This window comes from Trachemys scripta, chromosome 20 (assembly GCF_013100865.1).
Source record: "Trachemys scripta elegans isolate TJP31775 chromosome 20, CAS_Tse_1.0, whole genome shotgun sequence".
NCBI classification, from domain to species: domain Eukaryota; kingdom Metazoa; phylum Chordata; order Testudines; family Emydidae; genus Trachemys; species Trachemys scripta.
The window spans coordinates 12,501,926-12,516,047 of NC_048317.1; the positions used below are offsets into that span (position 1 = coordinate 12,501,926).

Here is a 14,122-nt window from a genome sequence, read left to right on the forward strand (position 1 = left end):
AGCAACACAAGTGACAGTTCAGAACCTCCTGGACCTCAGTTCAGTTTACATCTTTCTCCCACCAGTGCGTTAGGCCCTGTTTTTTCTGTGGCCCCACAGGTACTTATATTAATCACTTTGAGCATACATACTGGGGATTTAAAGAGAGCCTAAGGACTTTGTGTCCAACTACTAGTCATTTTGTGGTTCCCTTAGGCGCCTTAAAAATCCTAGCCTTAAATGCATAGACCGCAGAGCTTTAAAGGTAGGTATTATCCCCGTTTTACTGATGGGGAAACTGAGGCACAGAATGTTAATAGCCAAATGTTCAAAAGTGGCCTGTGGTTTTAGGTACATCACCTCTTGGCTACTGGACATGAAATACAATGGGCTTCTTTCTTTTTCTTTCCTACCAGAAGTGCGAAGTATCTGCAACTCGAGTTCAGCTGGCATTGTGGTTGCTCAGCATTTGAAAGAGTCAGGTCCAGGTTGTTTAGAGTTGGATACCTAAAGTTGATGGCTGTTTCTGAATAATTTAGCCTGGGTATCTCACCCAAGCAAGTGTATATAGAGCCGGGAATAGAACCCAGGTCCCTTAGTTCCCAGCCCAGTGTGCTGGAGGCAGTGATATCTAGTGGACAGACTAGTGCTGCTTGTCAGTGGCGTAAATAGGAAGCTAACAGCTACAGTAACTCCTCACTTAATGTCGTCCCAGTTAACGTTGTTACGTTGCTGATCAATTAGAGAACATGCTTGTTTAAAGTTGTGCAATGTTCCCTTTAAATGTTGTTTGGCAGCCGCCTGCTTTGTCCACTGTTTGCAGGAAGAGCAGCCTGTTGGAACTAGCTGGTGGGGGCCTGGAACCAGGGTGGACCGGCAGCCCCCCTATCAGCTCCCCGAAGTTCCCTGTGCAGCAGCCGCCCAGCAGGCTTATCAATTGCTGGGCAGTTCAGCTGTCTCTCCTTCTGCCATGTGCTGCTCCTGCCTTCTGCTTTGGAGCTGCTCCCAGGAGCCTCCTGCTTGCTGTGCAGAGGGGGGCGGGAGAGGGGTGCTAATGTCGGGGTGTCCCCCTCCCCCTGCTCTGGTCCCCCCAATCCTGTACCTCACCTCCACAGTGTGTGTGTGTGTGGGGGGGACACACGACAGGGCTCAGGATGGAGGGAGCTTGCTGGCAGCTACTGCTGTCTCAACTTGCTGATGTAGTTAAAAAGGCAGTGTACTTAGAGTGGGGTCAGTGTACTTAAAGGGGCCGTGCGTTTCTCACATACACAGGGTGTGTGTGTGTGTGTATCTCTCTCTCACACTCACACACACGCGCGCGCACATACACACACAGTGTGTCTCTGTCATTGTCTGCCATGCTGTGTCTCCTCCCTCCATTTGTGCTGCCTTGTAGAGTGTGAGGGTATATTAAACAACAATGTGTTAATCCTTGAGGGCTCAGCCAAATGCTAGTTCATCATTTAGCTGTATGGCATTCCCTGGGAAATATCCCACCCTTTTCCACCGTCTGACTCCACTGCCTCAGTCAAGCTTCACAATCATCATTGCTGTGTACAGTATTAAATTGTTTGTTTAAAACTTATTGTGTGTGTGTGTGTATGTGTGTATGTATAATCAATCTGTGTGTATATCTATAGCGAGAGAGAGAGACACTGACTTTTGTCTGGTGGAAAAAAATGTTCCTGGAACCAACCCCCCCCCCATGTATATTAATTCCTATGGGGAAATTGGATTCGCTTAACATTGTTTCATTTAAAGTAGCATTTTTTAGTAACATAACTACAATGTTAAGCGAGGAGTCACTGTAGTTTCTTTTGACTTGAGGACTTTATGAAATTTCCACTTTAAATTGTATAGCATTGCCAAACCAAACATTCAGAAATCATGAGTTAGGCTCCCAAAAATCATGAGATTAAAAAATAATAATTGTGGGGGTTCTTATTTGCCTTTTGGTTTCTGAGCCTTTACAATACACATTGCTTTAGTTTTTAAAAAAAGTTTCTATCCCTCATGTTTGCAGAGAGAAGCTTGAAAATACGAACTGAGATTTTTATGTAACCACTCCAGGAGCTGGGCCTTTAAGCAAAACAAATACTGTGCATGAGGTTTGCAATAAAATTGTAGGCATTTGGTACACTGAGTATATGTGAACTTGTGTAAAAACAAGCCCCACAAATGGTCAGTGCATACAAGCTATTTTTGACTATAATGTTTAAAATTAGTATTAATGTCCTTTTAAATCCTGACTCTTAACAGATATTTCTACTGGGAAACCATTTACGTGCAGTGTCCTATTGTAAAGCCCCTGAGCCAGCATTTATGTCCAAAGCCGTCCGATTCTCTCTCTGATTTTCCTAGCTCTGTCCTAGCAGAAAGCAGCAGTCTGTGAACATTGATCAAATTTAAATCATTGCAGATACTAAAGCATGTGTTGGCACAATGGCACGAAGGCAGTCTTCCATTTTTACTGTCACTCATAACACAGGAAGACTGATTAGAATGTTGGATCCCAAAATTAAATTCTGCATTATGTGGGTAGGTTTATTGTGATGAAAACTGAGACACATTCTCAGGGCTTCAATGGAAATGTAGAAAGGACTGTTTTACAATGAAACAATTCTAGGAAATTGCTTGTTTTTATGGATTAGCTGAGCATTTTGCCTGAAAGATTGAGGGGTCAGACTGGAAAAATGTGTCTCCAATCTAAAATGAGATGCCACTAACAGTAGATTAAACCGGTCTTCATAATATAATCAACCCTGTCCCTTCTGACATGCTTTGATAAACTAATAGCTAATGAGACTGATTTAAATTTTCATTAGACTTCAGAATTAACATGCATTTGAACTGAATAACTATCAGTTGACATTTGAGCTGTTGTTTCAGATTCTTTGCAGACTTGGGCAGACATCACTGCATTGGTTTACATTTAAATGATCTTCAATGAGAAGGGCTAGAGATGTAGTTTACAATTTCTTTTTCTAGACTTTAGAGCACAAGATACAGCACCAGAGGAAAAACTCAAGGTTGCTGAGCCACTGTGAGGTGGCCCACTTTGATCTCTAATGGGATTTAATCACCTACAGTACATTTATGCTGTGTGACACTACTTGTTTGAAACATGTAAGTAATAAATATGGTGGTGTGGGATTTCAGCCTGCTCAGGAGGACAGGAGAGAAGATCAAGACCCAGAGAGCAGAGACCTTGAGATTAAGGAAGGAGACGGAGTGCAGGAAGAGTGTTCCAAGGCAGAGTTGAAAAGAGAGAACCCTGAGACAAAAGCAGACCAAGAATTAAAAGCCACCCAGAAATCAGTAAGAAGACACAGAAATATGTACTGCAAGGTTTCCTTGCTGGATGACACCATTTACGAGTGTGCTTTGGATGTAAGTGCCATTCAGTCTCTTAAAATGGGTGGCGGGGGGAGGGTTCGGAATTGGGTGATGCTGCCAATTAAGTAAATGGTTAAACTCCATTGGAGTAGGACTTCTGCCATAAACCGTAACAATTATTTAAGATATGATAAGAATGTGGGGCACTTTGGACATTGGAAAAAAAAATCCAACATCTCTATTTGGGGGATTTTTTTAAAATGCTGTCATCTTACTTGCCGATGCTTTCTCCTTCGTTTGCCCCTATTTCTGATACTCCAGGCTTGAGTGTATATATAATTTTACATCCTTTTAAGATTTGATTATAACTCTAAATAATATTCAGATCAGAGCCAGAAAATGTTTCTTATCAGCTGGATTTGTGTGCTTTGCTGGCTTTTCACTCAGAATACCTTGGAAACCTAAGATCACGTGCTGCTGACTAGTGACAGGAAAACAGTTTCAGCAAATCACCACAGAAAAAAATGAGATTATCACCACTTAAACTTGGTCAAAATACTTATTTTTGCTTTGGTCTTTCAAATTCTTCCTTCTCATATGAGCTATGCCTTGAAAGAGTTAGCAGGCACGCTTAATGGGCACATAGCCATCAGTTGTATTTCGTCCAAGTCTGTCTTAATCATTTATCTAAGCCACAATCCTTACATCAGTATTTATAGGAATTCTTACAAAGGGTGATGGTAGCACTGCCACCAGGCCAAACCCTGGTTCTGAACACTCGTTCTTAATTATCAGATTTTGGGTCTTAGTGGTTGTGAAAGGGTTGCTTCTATTCCTGTCATCAGAGTTGTTGTAGTTGCCTTAGTTTTCCATTAGGGGGAACTGCGTGCAAAATGACAAATTCCGAAACTCTCTCCCTTTGGGTTTAGTTTAACAAGTCTTGACACAAATGCATCCCAACACAAGAAGCCTCTCCTTTCTACGCCATCTGCTCAAGCTTGATTCACCCTTCTGTTTCAGATTCTGTAAACTGTCTCTTCAGCCTTTACAGCCCTCTCACTATGGTCTGAGTTACCGTCTGTCCTTGTATCAGAGGTTCGTAAGTTCTCCCTTTAGGTTAAGGGATTCACCCCTTGGTGCATGGATCCAAGGCAGTGTTTTCCTCACCACACCTGCCTTGTAAGCTGATCTATGTCCTACCCCTGTCCATTCCCCCCGCCCCAGGGGGCAGCTGGGACCCTATGTAAAATGTGGGGGTGCTGCAGCACCCCCTGCACCCCTAGTTTCTGCGCCTATGAAAATAAGGTTTAAGCGTGCCCTTCAGGTTGATGCTCAGTGGACAACTGTGGACACAGAGAGACTGTTTACATCAAAATGTATGTAAAATATAAGCCCAAACATTGGTGGAGCCAGGCCCACATTCCAGAATATTGGTGGAGCATGGGCACCATGGGCCCATATAACTCGCCACCTATGGGGCCAACATGCCCTTTTATGTGGGTATGTAAAAATTGCTAGTAGAGCTACAATGTCTAGCAGTTTTGGTCAGAATAGAAATAGCAGTAAACAAATAATGTTTTTAGCATCCCCATTAAATCGATTTCAGAAGCTCTGCTCAGTCCCCTATTGTTGAAAGGTTTTTGGCTGTACGTGTTTTTCATATATATCTCATAGGATGATCCCAGTGTCATAGAATAAGTCAACAGAAATCTAATTCAACATCTGAGTATTAGCTCAACACGTAAACAATCTGGCATTTAGTCTTTGAGACATAATGAGCTAATTAAGCCCTGAACCCACTGGTTAAGTCTAGTTGCTCATTTGTGACCCGTTTAGGTTTCTAGGGCTTCTTGTGCAAAGCAGTTACCTTAGATGACCCTGTACAATTAGGTCAGTGCATCAGTGTTTGTGTAACAGTGTTGCTGCCATTGCTATCACGTGGGATGCTTCTGGTAACATAGTTTTATGTCCTAGAGATGGTGAGGAACGTGGTTGGGGCAAAACCTTATCCGATCACAAGAAATACCTGACCTTTTAGGGGAAGGCCTGGGACAATTATGTAGTTGAAGCCTAAAAAATTGTTTGCTGCAGTTTGCAGTTTCTTAACTGTAGTATCCCTGGAGCTGTAAATCCCTTCAAGCTATAGCTTCTCTCTCTCTCTCTCTCTCTCTCCCCCTCTCTGCCAGTCTGATTCTCTTAAAACATCTAAAGCTTAAATTATTGAGATGTCCATTGTTTCTCTAGAATGTTTAATAGAATCTAGTTGTCAGGACAAGTGTATGTGGATTAGACCCAGTCTGAAATTTTGTTGAACTCTGCTATATGGCAGATATTTAGATTTAATTTTTAATCTCTTTTGAATTTAAAATGAACATATTGTAGCATTTAAAGTAGTTTTAAAATGAAAATACAGTGGGTCAGAAGTAATTTTTATTTCCTAGGGAGCTTCTTGTGGTGTTGTGCTTATTCTTGTTCTGAAAGTGGTGGTGTAATGAATGCCTAAATAAAAATCAAACAAAAAACCTCCCCAAAGTGTAGTATTTAAATAACGCTTCATTTCAGAACATTTAGAAAAAACCTAAATTAATCATAAATACAGATAAATATTATTCTCATTTTAAATGGGAATACTGAGACAGGGAGCTTGTGATTGGAAGTCAGCGGCACAGCTAGGATTGGAACCCAAGGTTCCTAGCTCCCAGTTCTATGCTTAATCCACTAGATCATGCTGTGTCCCAAAATAGCATCAGAATAATAGGTGCTATTTCCAGTCCCAAGTCTCAGTCTGGTCACCACTTGATAAACCTAGCTAATGTAGCATTTTGTACTGCCACCTATCACTGTAGCATAAGTACCATCTCGAAGCATTTTACAAACACTTAAGCCACACAACACCCCTTTTGGGTAGGGAATAATTATATACCCAATTTTTGAGATGGGTAAACTGATGTGCAGATAAAATGACTTTCAGGATGCTTAGTCAGTATGGTCAGGAACAGAGTCTACATCAGTTTTAAACACTTCCCCAATAATTCGGGTTTGCTGTATTTGAATTTCCTATCTGATGCTCTTGCCTGTAAAGTGAAATACTTGGCCATAAATTGCTGAGCCAGTCAGTACCCTTTCTTTTGCTCAAGAATCCAGCCCTGTTCAGTGATTATGTAGAGTGGGAGAGTTATTTGGGGGGAGAGGAGAGGCAAAAAGCAATGTATAATATAGAATCTGTTACTTATTTGCAGAAACATGCTAAGGGTCAGGATCTGCTTAGAAAAGTATGCGAGCACCTCAATCTTCTGGAAGAAGACTACTTTGGACTGGCCGTATGGGACTCTCCAACTTCCAAGGTAAGAAGGTGCTTGTGGAACTACAGTCAGCAATCAAAAAAACCCAAAACTCTTCTTGATAGGTTATTGTCTCCAAAATGGGAAGAAGTGTGTAGCATCCCAAAAAATTATGCTTGATCTAGCTATATTTTTATTTTTTCCCCATGTGTGAAAGACGTTTTCTAAGAACTGGCAAAGTGTGTGAATTGTAAGAGTAACGATACTGTGAATAAAACAGAAACTACTATAAAATAGGACAGTGTGGGCTTTGCTAATGGAGGGGAGCAAAACGAACTTGGAAAAATCTATTCTAGAGGAATGAAGCCACATGCAAAATAGATTAGACTAGACTCTGGTTTCTTTCTCTCTCTCTCTTTCTCTCTGTATTATAAATATACAGCAGAAGAACTCATGGATTTAAGTTATCAGAAGTGTTGGAGATTATTAGGGTTTTTCCTTTTAAAAAAAAAATTGTGGTTTACAAAATAGAGTGGATAGGATAGAGGAGTAGATACTTAAGAAGTGGAAGAACCTGAGCACAAAAGGAAATCAGGGAGAATTTCTTCATAGTCATAAATTATTCCATGTATGTACTAAAGGCAATAAGAGGAGCAATCAACGTCTGTTATTTTGGGGGTAAATAAGCATGTTTGATTTAGCTGTTAACTTGAGTCAAGTGTATGTAGATTGGCATCTCTCATCTCAATTTCTGAAGGGTCCCGTGTTCATTTTCTTTCTCTACCTGACTTGTCTGTCACTGTTATGGTTGACTCTTAGTGATTTAGCCTTAGGTTTGTTTTGTTTTATTGATCGGGCAAGTGCTTCCTTCTTCACTGTCATGGGTATACCTCTGATATGTATCTGAATGAACGAGTCAATCAATATTTATGACTGGAAACAACTTACTCCCTGCACCCTAGTATTCTGAGGTACAATACTGGCTGTTCCAACTTCATAAAAAATGGAAAGAAATGTAAGTGGTTCCAGATTTAACAGTGTGTTCTGTGCGCACACAAGGGAATTATTTGGCTAAGTCCCATGGAGTTGCATATATAAATTCCACTCCTGTCCTGTGTGTAACTGAGGAAATAGAGTTAGAAACTTTTTAGTTACATTTGATTTTCTACAGGAAAACACTAAATGGAAACTGTCAGTTTTCATCCACGCTTATTTGTGATTAGTTGAACTAACCAAATAAGCGTGTAGCCTTCTTGGCGCACTTTCCCTTTAGAGTGGAAAAATGTCACAGGAGATTGGCTCCAGCTGGCCTGACCATCATTGGAAAAAGTCCCTGGAGCTCTTGTCAGCATTTACAAGATTTGGTGGGAGGCCATTCTGGATTAATGTTTCAAGCTGAGGCTTGTCACTGACAGAAGGGAAGGAAAATACTAAAAGTGTAAATATTTAGTGAGCCAATGCAATTTTTAATGTATTTGCTGAAAATAAGTTAAATTCTTCATACTGAAACTCAAATTGGTCAGTTTTACTTTGTTCTTGTTTAGATTTATGCAGCGTCATTGTCATGCATTGTTGTTTTTAACCCGCTTGTGTGTTCTTTTGCCTGACAAAAAAGTTAAGGCCTTGTTTAGTAAAAATTAAGCCTACCTGGGGATTGATTTCAAATCATTGTCTGACTTGAAATGTATTTAAAGACTTTTCATAGCTTATGGTCAGTATTCTGGCTACCTCCCTGTTTCACATATTGGAGTCATTTATGTTAAACTGGTTTACTATGGTGGGATGAAGAAATTAGACCATTAAAAGATTCTTTAAAAAATGCAAAGAAAGATTCTTCTTGTGGACAGTTAACAGAATGGTGGCTTTCATGTCAGCTGAAGTCTTGTTTTTATTTTCTTATATTTAGAATTTGATTTCATTCTTGCAGTAAGGGATTGTTTACTCCATACTTAATGGAATCTACTATATGTAAAACATTGTTAGATATTTTTCAAGGCAGAAATGTCAAGCTGTTCAAGCTAAGTCTTTTAACCAATGTGTTTTGTGTTGTGGGAAGAAAATTGCCAGGTCATCATTCTCTGACCACTTCCCCTTTTGTCTGCTTCTCTTTGTATCCATTACTTTTGAGTCAAGCAGGCTTCCTTAGGTTTGGGACAGGAGGAGCGGAAGAAAGCTAATTGCATTGCCGTCTTCGAAAACAGAATTATACACATGCTTTTTTTACTCGCTTGATGTCTGATTCGGCGTTGGCTGCTGTAATTTCTTACAGACGGCAATGAGTGAGGGAACACAGATAGTAGCAGGATTGTTCGGTGTTGGAGATTTATTGTCACTTAAAACCAAGAATGAGAGAGTTAAACAGCTGTTCGATATAGATTTTAATCCCAGTCTGGAATAAACTATTAATGTTTGCAGCCACCTTTTGCTCTTTTGAGATAATTGCCTTATATATCTATATATCTTTCTGTTTAATGGAGCATAAACTTCCAAGTCTGACATTCCCTCCAGTACTACAATACTCTTTAAAAAGCGCCTTCACCTAGTTATTTGATTTACCAGCTAAAGTGTTTTTAATAAGAATCTTCAACAAACCAACATTTGAACCTCCTCCAAAATGATAGCTAGGGTTTGATGGGAGAGAGGGGTGTGTGCGTGCGCACGCACATACACATGAAAATATTATACCTAAATATTTCTACCTTCAGAAATAAACCAACAGTGACTGCAAGGAAGGGCACTTTCATCCTCTGTTTTTCCAATGTGGGAAAGTGAATAGAGGGACTGTTTAGCACTGAAGGAGTTTATATTGGAGTTTATACTAGTCTGAAAGGGAGAATTGTTTCCCACTGATTCATGAAACAGCGTTGGATAAGAGTATCATTAATTACCAAACCCCTCATTGTCTGTTGGATTAGGCAGACAGGATGAGTTCCATGAATGCATGACTGCACTCGGGCTACGTTAGAGCCGGCAGCTAGGCTGTCCCATTCTCATTGGAGAAAACTAACATTTGTAGCATCAGCACTTACATTTAAAATTGTTATGCTGACAAAACCGTAGACCCCCAAAAATGCTATGGAGATGAACTGTGGGCCTTGTTTTTCATGGGTTTCATAGCACTAGTTGTAAAGATTGGAAGAGTAGAAGAGAGCTGATTTTTAATAATGAATTTAAATTAAACCTATCCACCATTGTACCAGTAAACATTTAAAGAAAAATGTCCTTTAGGTTAAGAAAGATGAGCTTAGAGGGCTGAATGGGGTGGGCATTCTAGTTTTTCACCTCAGAAGACAGAGGTTTACAAATCCTGCTTAGGTCAGATGAACATGAATTTGATGGCTTCATTCTAGCCTCTAGAAGATGATTATCAATATTGCACTGTCTTCATACAGTGTATCATAACTGATCGCTTCTGCTAAGAAGAGGCTCGAGACGGAGATGTTTCAGGTTCTAACTGAAGGAGGAGCATTGGCAGGACTGTGAAATAATTTCACTGGCATCGGTTTTGCACCCACCTCCTTGCTCCCCAAAAATACAAATAAAGGAGCTGAATTACGGGCAGCTGAGGAAACTGGATAAAAATGTCTAAATATATTATCTCCTCAAGCTAATTCTCAGAAATATGCCTTTATATATATATTATAATCACCCCCCCACCCCGAACTGTCATGATAGGTGCTAAGTTTTTGCTGTCATCGCAAATATCTTCACTTATTCCAGTGATTGATAGGACATAAAGCTGTCTTTATTAAAGACTACACATAGAGGGGCTTAACTTACTATCTAAACATCTGCATGAGTGTGAGCAATACATCTTAAAATGCGGAGGAAGGTGCAGCCGGTTGTGAGAAAATGTCAGTGTTAAAACCTTTATGGATCTAATGTCTAGCTCTAGCTTAGACTGTCTGATGCTGGAATTTGAGAGAAATGTAGTTTGCAGTATTTCATCAGAGCATTTATTTTAATGAGAAAACGGAGTATTCTGCACCTTTAGATCCACAGAGAGATGGCTTCCCTTGGAAGTTAGCACTTTATTGTTCAAGGCCGTTGTAGGAGCTCAAATAAATGAAGCTTTTTGTATATAGAGCTTTCATGTCCTTTCGGAATTTTAATTTATCATGTATGCAGTGTATATGTACTAGCTGGCCACTGGGGGACGAAAGTCACGGCTGTGAATTCTGCTGCTGTCCTTCACCCCATCCTTTCTCTCTCTCCACTTTGAACTGCATGCAGATGAATGGTGTGATGAGATAGTAGGCTGGAGTGAACATGCTGAAAAATGGGGAAACTTAGGATGTTGTACATGTGTCTGAGTAGTAGTATAGGGTAATGTAGAGGTGGGTGGATAGATATTGTACAATATAGACGGTATACACACATTACAACAGCCAGTTCAGTTCACATGTGATAGCTGCTTATTTAGCTGATTGGCAGCACTGTTTCCTGTGGTGGTTCTTTTCATACTTGTCAACTGTGTGAATTTTACTGTTTTCTCCTCTTACAGACATGGTTGGATTCTGCCAAAGAAATAAAAAAGCAGGTTCATGGTAAGTGGATTGAGTTCATCTTGATCTATTTTTTTTTTTTTTTTTTACTGGTAGATATTTATAGCTTTGGCCTACAATTCAGAGAACCCCCGAAGACCAGTTAGAGTTCATGGAAGGGTGTTTGTCAGGGATCAGCACAAGTTCAAACAGCATGCAGTCCCTCTTTTTACTCTTAATAGTGGCACTTCGGTACAATGAAGAATATCCTACAGTACATTGTCAGGAGGTAGACAAATGCTGTGCCTCCGTAGTGCAATCCAGAATTAGGTAGATGTCTTTCAGCCTCCTGGTGGGGGTGGGGGAAGAGATGAATGTCATGGAGAACCACTTAAGGATAAATAAGGAGATGGGAATGGGGAAAAGAAAAGTATATGCTGTAGCAAACTTCTGTGGATTCTTCATAACTGCTCAGGCATCCAAATGGGATATCTGCATTGAACAAGTGGCTTGAACAGTGTCAGGATGAATGTCTCACAGTATAAGCAGAAATGGACTGTGACTTCTTCTGATATCAGTGTCCATGTAGATCCATTTTCAGAGACCAGTTTTTCTTCTAAGAATACACACACTCAAGACGTCTCACTGTAGTGAAAGTGAATTTGTGTGTAGGTTTACAGGGAGGAAGAGACGTATTTCAACAAAGCTATAAACTGAAGAGGCTCTCTGTGTGGCATAATAGAGGCAAAACTCCATTGGTGTTAATAAATAAACAGCACTGGGAAAGCTTCTTCATTCAGTCATCCATTTTTATTTTTATAATCTACAAAAGCAATTGTTTGTATGCACAGCTTTAGCTGCTTTTCTCCTTTGCGACATTAGTGGTAAAAGTACAATATTATGAGACTGGTGCAAAAACCTACAGCAGGATGATATTTAAAGGAACCCTTTGTTTCACTCAGCTGATTGAGATAAATTTAAATTGTCTTACTAGAAAAATGACATGATTACGATACAGATCTAAAAAAGGGAACAGTACTTTTCTACAGACAACCCCAGAATGTTTGTGTTCCCCTTAAAATAGATGGAAAGTTGCTCACCATTATCTTAAACTTATTCATGAATAATTTGAATGTTTCTGGCACCATAGAATGAAAATGGCAGGATTTGTCTCTTAACTCAGTTATGTTATTGGGTAAGAGGCAAATCTGTAAATGGAGTCTGTTTGGTTTCTCCCATTCTCCCTGTCCCAGCCCCATGTGGGACTTATTAAATCTTTTAAGAAACCAAATCAGGAAAACTTGCCTTCCTGAATTAAGTACCATTTTAAACTATTGAATTAGAGGGTAATGAATGAAGTCGTTATATTTGACTCAGGTTTTTGCAGCAATTTTAGAAATTCCCTACTGAAGCATTTAATGCCTCTGCCCTTCAGGTCAGCTATCTAAGGGCAAAATTGATTATACCCTCCAAGAGGAAATGGTGACCTCATTCTGAACACTTGAAAAAATAAATCTTTAAAGCTACTGCCTTCTTGGTATCTGAACTCTCTGAAGTAAGGAGGGGAGGGGTGAGTTTTAATGTCCACACAATGTAATTATGATTGTAAGGTGCTAGATTGGAACATTATATTTTGTATCTTTTTAATGATTTCACTTATCAGTTTGTTTAAAAATCTTTATTTTCAAATACAGTATGTCTCCCAGAGAGTTTATGAAAGGTTTCATTTTTGTATAAATTGAAAAATAAACACAGTTTTGCATCTTTGCTTGTTAGATGTGATTTATTGAACAGTGGCTGAGCGTGCATTTTGAATATAATTGTAGTACTCCTAGAAGTAAGGCTGATGACACTAACTAGAGCTAAGTACTATCTCTGAAAGTGCTACATAAACCTTGTAGTTCAGCTGTACTAAAACATTTCAGTCTTGACCTGCAAAACCCTTGCTGTTTTAGTCCTGGGTGTTTCTTGACTACACATTGACGTTTGTACTGAATTTATATGGTGGCTGTGTGGCATGGGCCAATGTTTAACCACTAAACACCTCTTTCTTCTCACCTAAGGGAGATTTAAAACCTGAGTCTTTGGTGGTAAAATGCTAATTCATTAACCCACACCACAGTTTGACCTCTATTCATACTTGATCACATCTATAAAAAGCAAAGAGAGATATGAAGTATTTAATGAGCAGTAGATTCCAAAACAAGTGAATTCCACATTTCTTATATTATCTGAATATATCTACCTCCACATAGTCTGCTTACGTGTTCCCCATAAAAGATATATTTTAAGCTAAGTAAATGAAAACAGATCAGAGACTCACTTCTCTTTAAACTACATTCTATAATCAATAGTTCAAATGGCAGCATTCAAATATAAATATCATTTGAATGCTTTATTTTTAAAGTCAGATTTGATATTTCTAATTTTTATAAACTTCTGTGTTGTGAACATTTTTGTTGTAAATTTTCAAAACTTGTATGTTTCTAATTACAGGAGGCCCCTGGAACTTTACATTCAATGTGAAGTTTTATCCACCAGATCCAGCACAGCTGACAGAGGATATAACGAGGTAAAGATACATTATTTCCCAATAACTTTGCTAATCAGATTTGCTTAGTAAAGTACTGAGAGTGGAAAGTACCATAGAAGTGCGCAATATTTTGCTTTTCAGGTAGAAGCTCAACAGCTATTTATAAATCTTTGTTTTCAAGTATATTTTAGAGTTAATACTATAGGACTAGACATAGTCTGCATTGAAGTCTGTATGTGCATGATTTTTATGTATGCATACCTACGCATACTTTTAAATGCCTTGAACAAAGTTCGATTTCAGTTATCGAAAGCTCCATTTTGAAGGGGGTGATTTTATTTTTAAATCCTGTGATCGTTCTTCCTTTCAGACAGGTGTAGCCCTTCCCCTTTGAATGAAGAGGGGGCACTAACTCTTTTTTTTCTTATAAGCCAATACAAACACCACTCCAGGCCATTTAGCAGCATAAAAAGTGGCCTTTCTCTTCATTTCCTCAGGAGCTTGGGCTC

At 39.3% G+C, this 14,122-nt stretch overlaps 1 protein-coding gene across 43 annotated transcripts in view; it reads left to right on the forward strand.

The window, feature by feature from the left end:
• EPB41 (erythrocyte membrane protein band 4.1) overlaps positions 1-14,122 on the forward strand; it is a 163,751-nt gene that overhangs the window by 80,042 nt on the left and 69,587 nt on the right. For all 43 annotated transcript variants that reach the window (XM_034753824.1, XM_034753810.1, XM_034753811.1 and 40 more), the window contains 4 exons: positions 3,139-3,369; positions 6,555-6,659; positions 11,101-11,143; positions 13,577-13,652. In XM_034753824.1, the coding sequence (XP_034609715.1) occupies positions 3,316-3,369; positions 6,555-6,659; positions 11,101-11,143; positions 13,577-13,652 (278 nt within the window). In that variant the 5' untranslated portion in view covers positions 3,139-3,315. The remainder of the gene's footprint in view (positions 1-3,138; positions 3,370-6,554; positions 6,660-11,100; positions 11,144-13,576; positions 13,653-14,122) is intronic.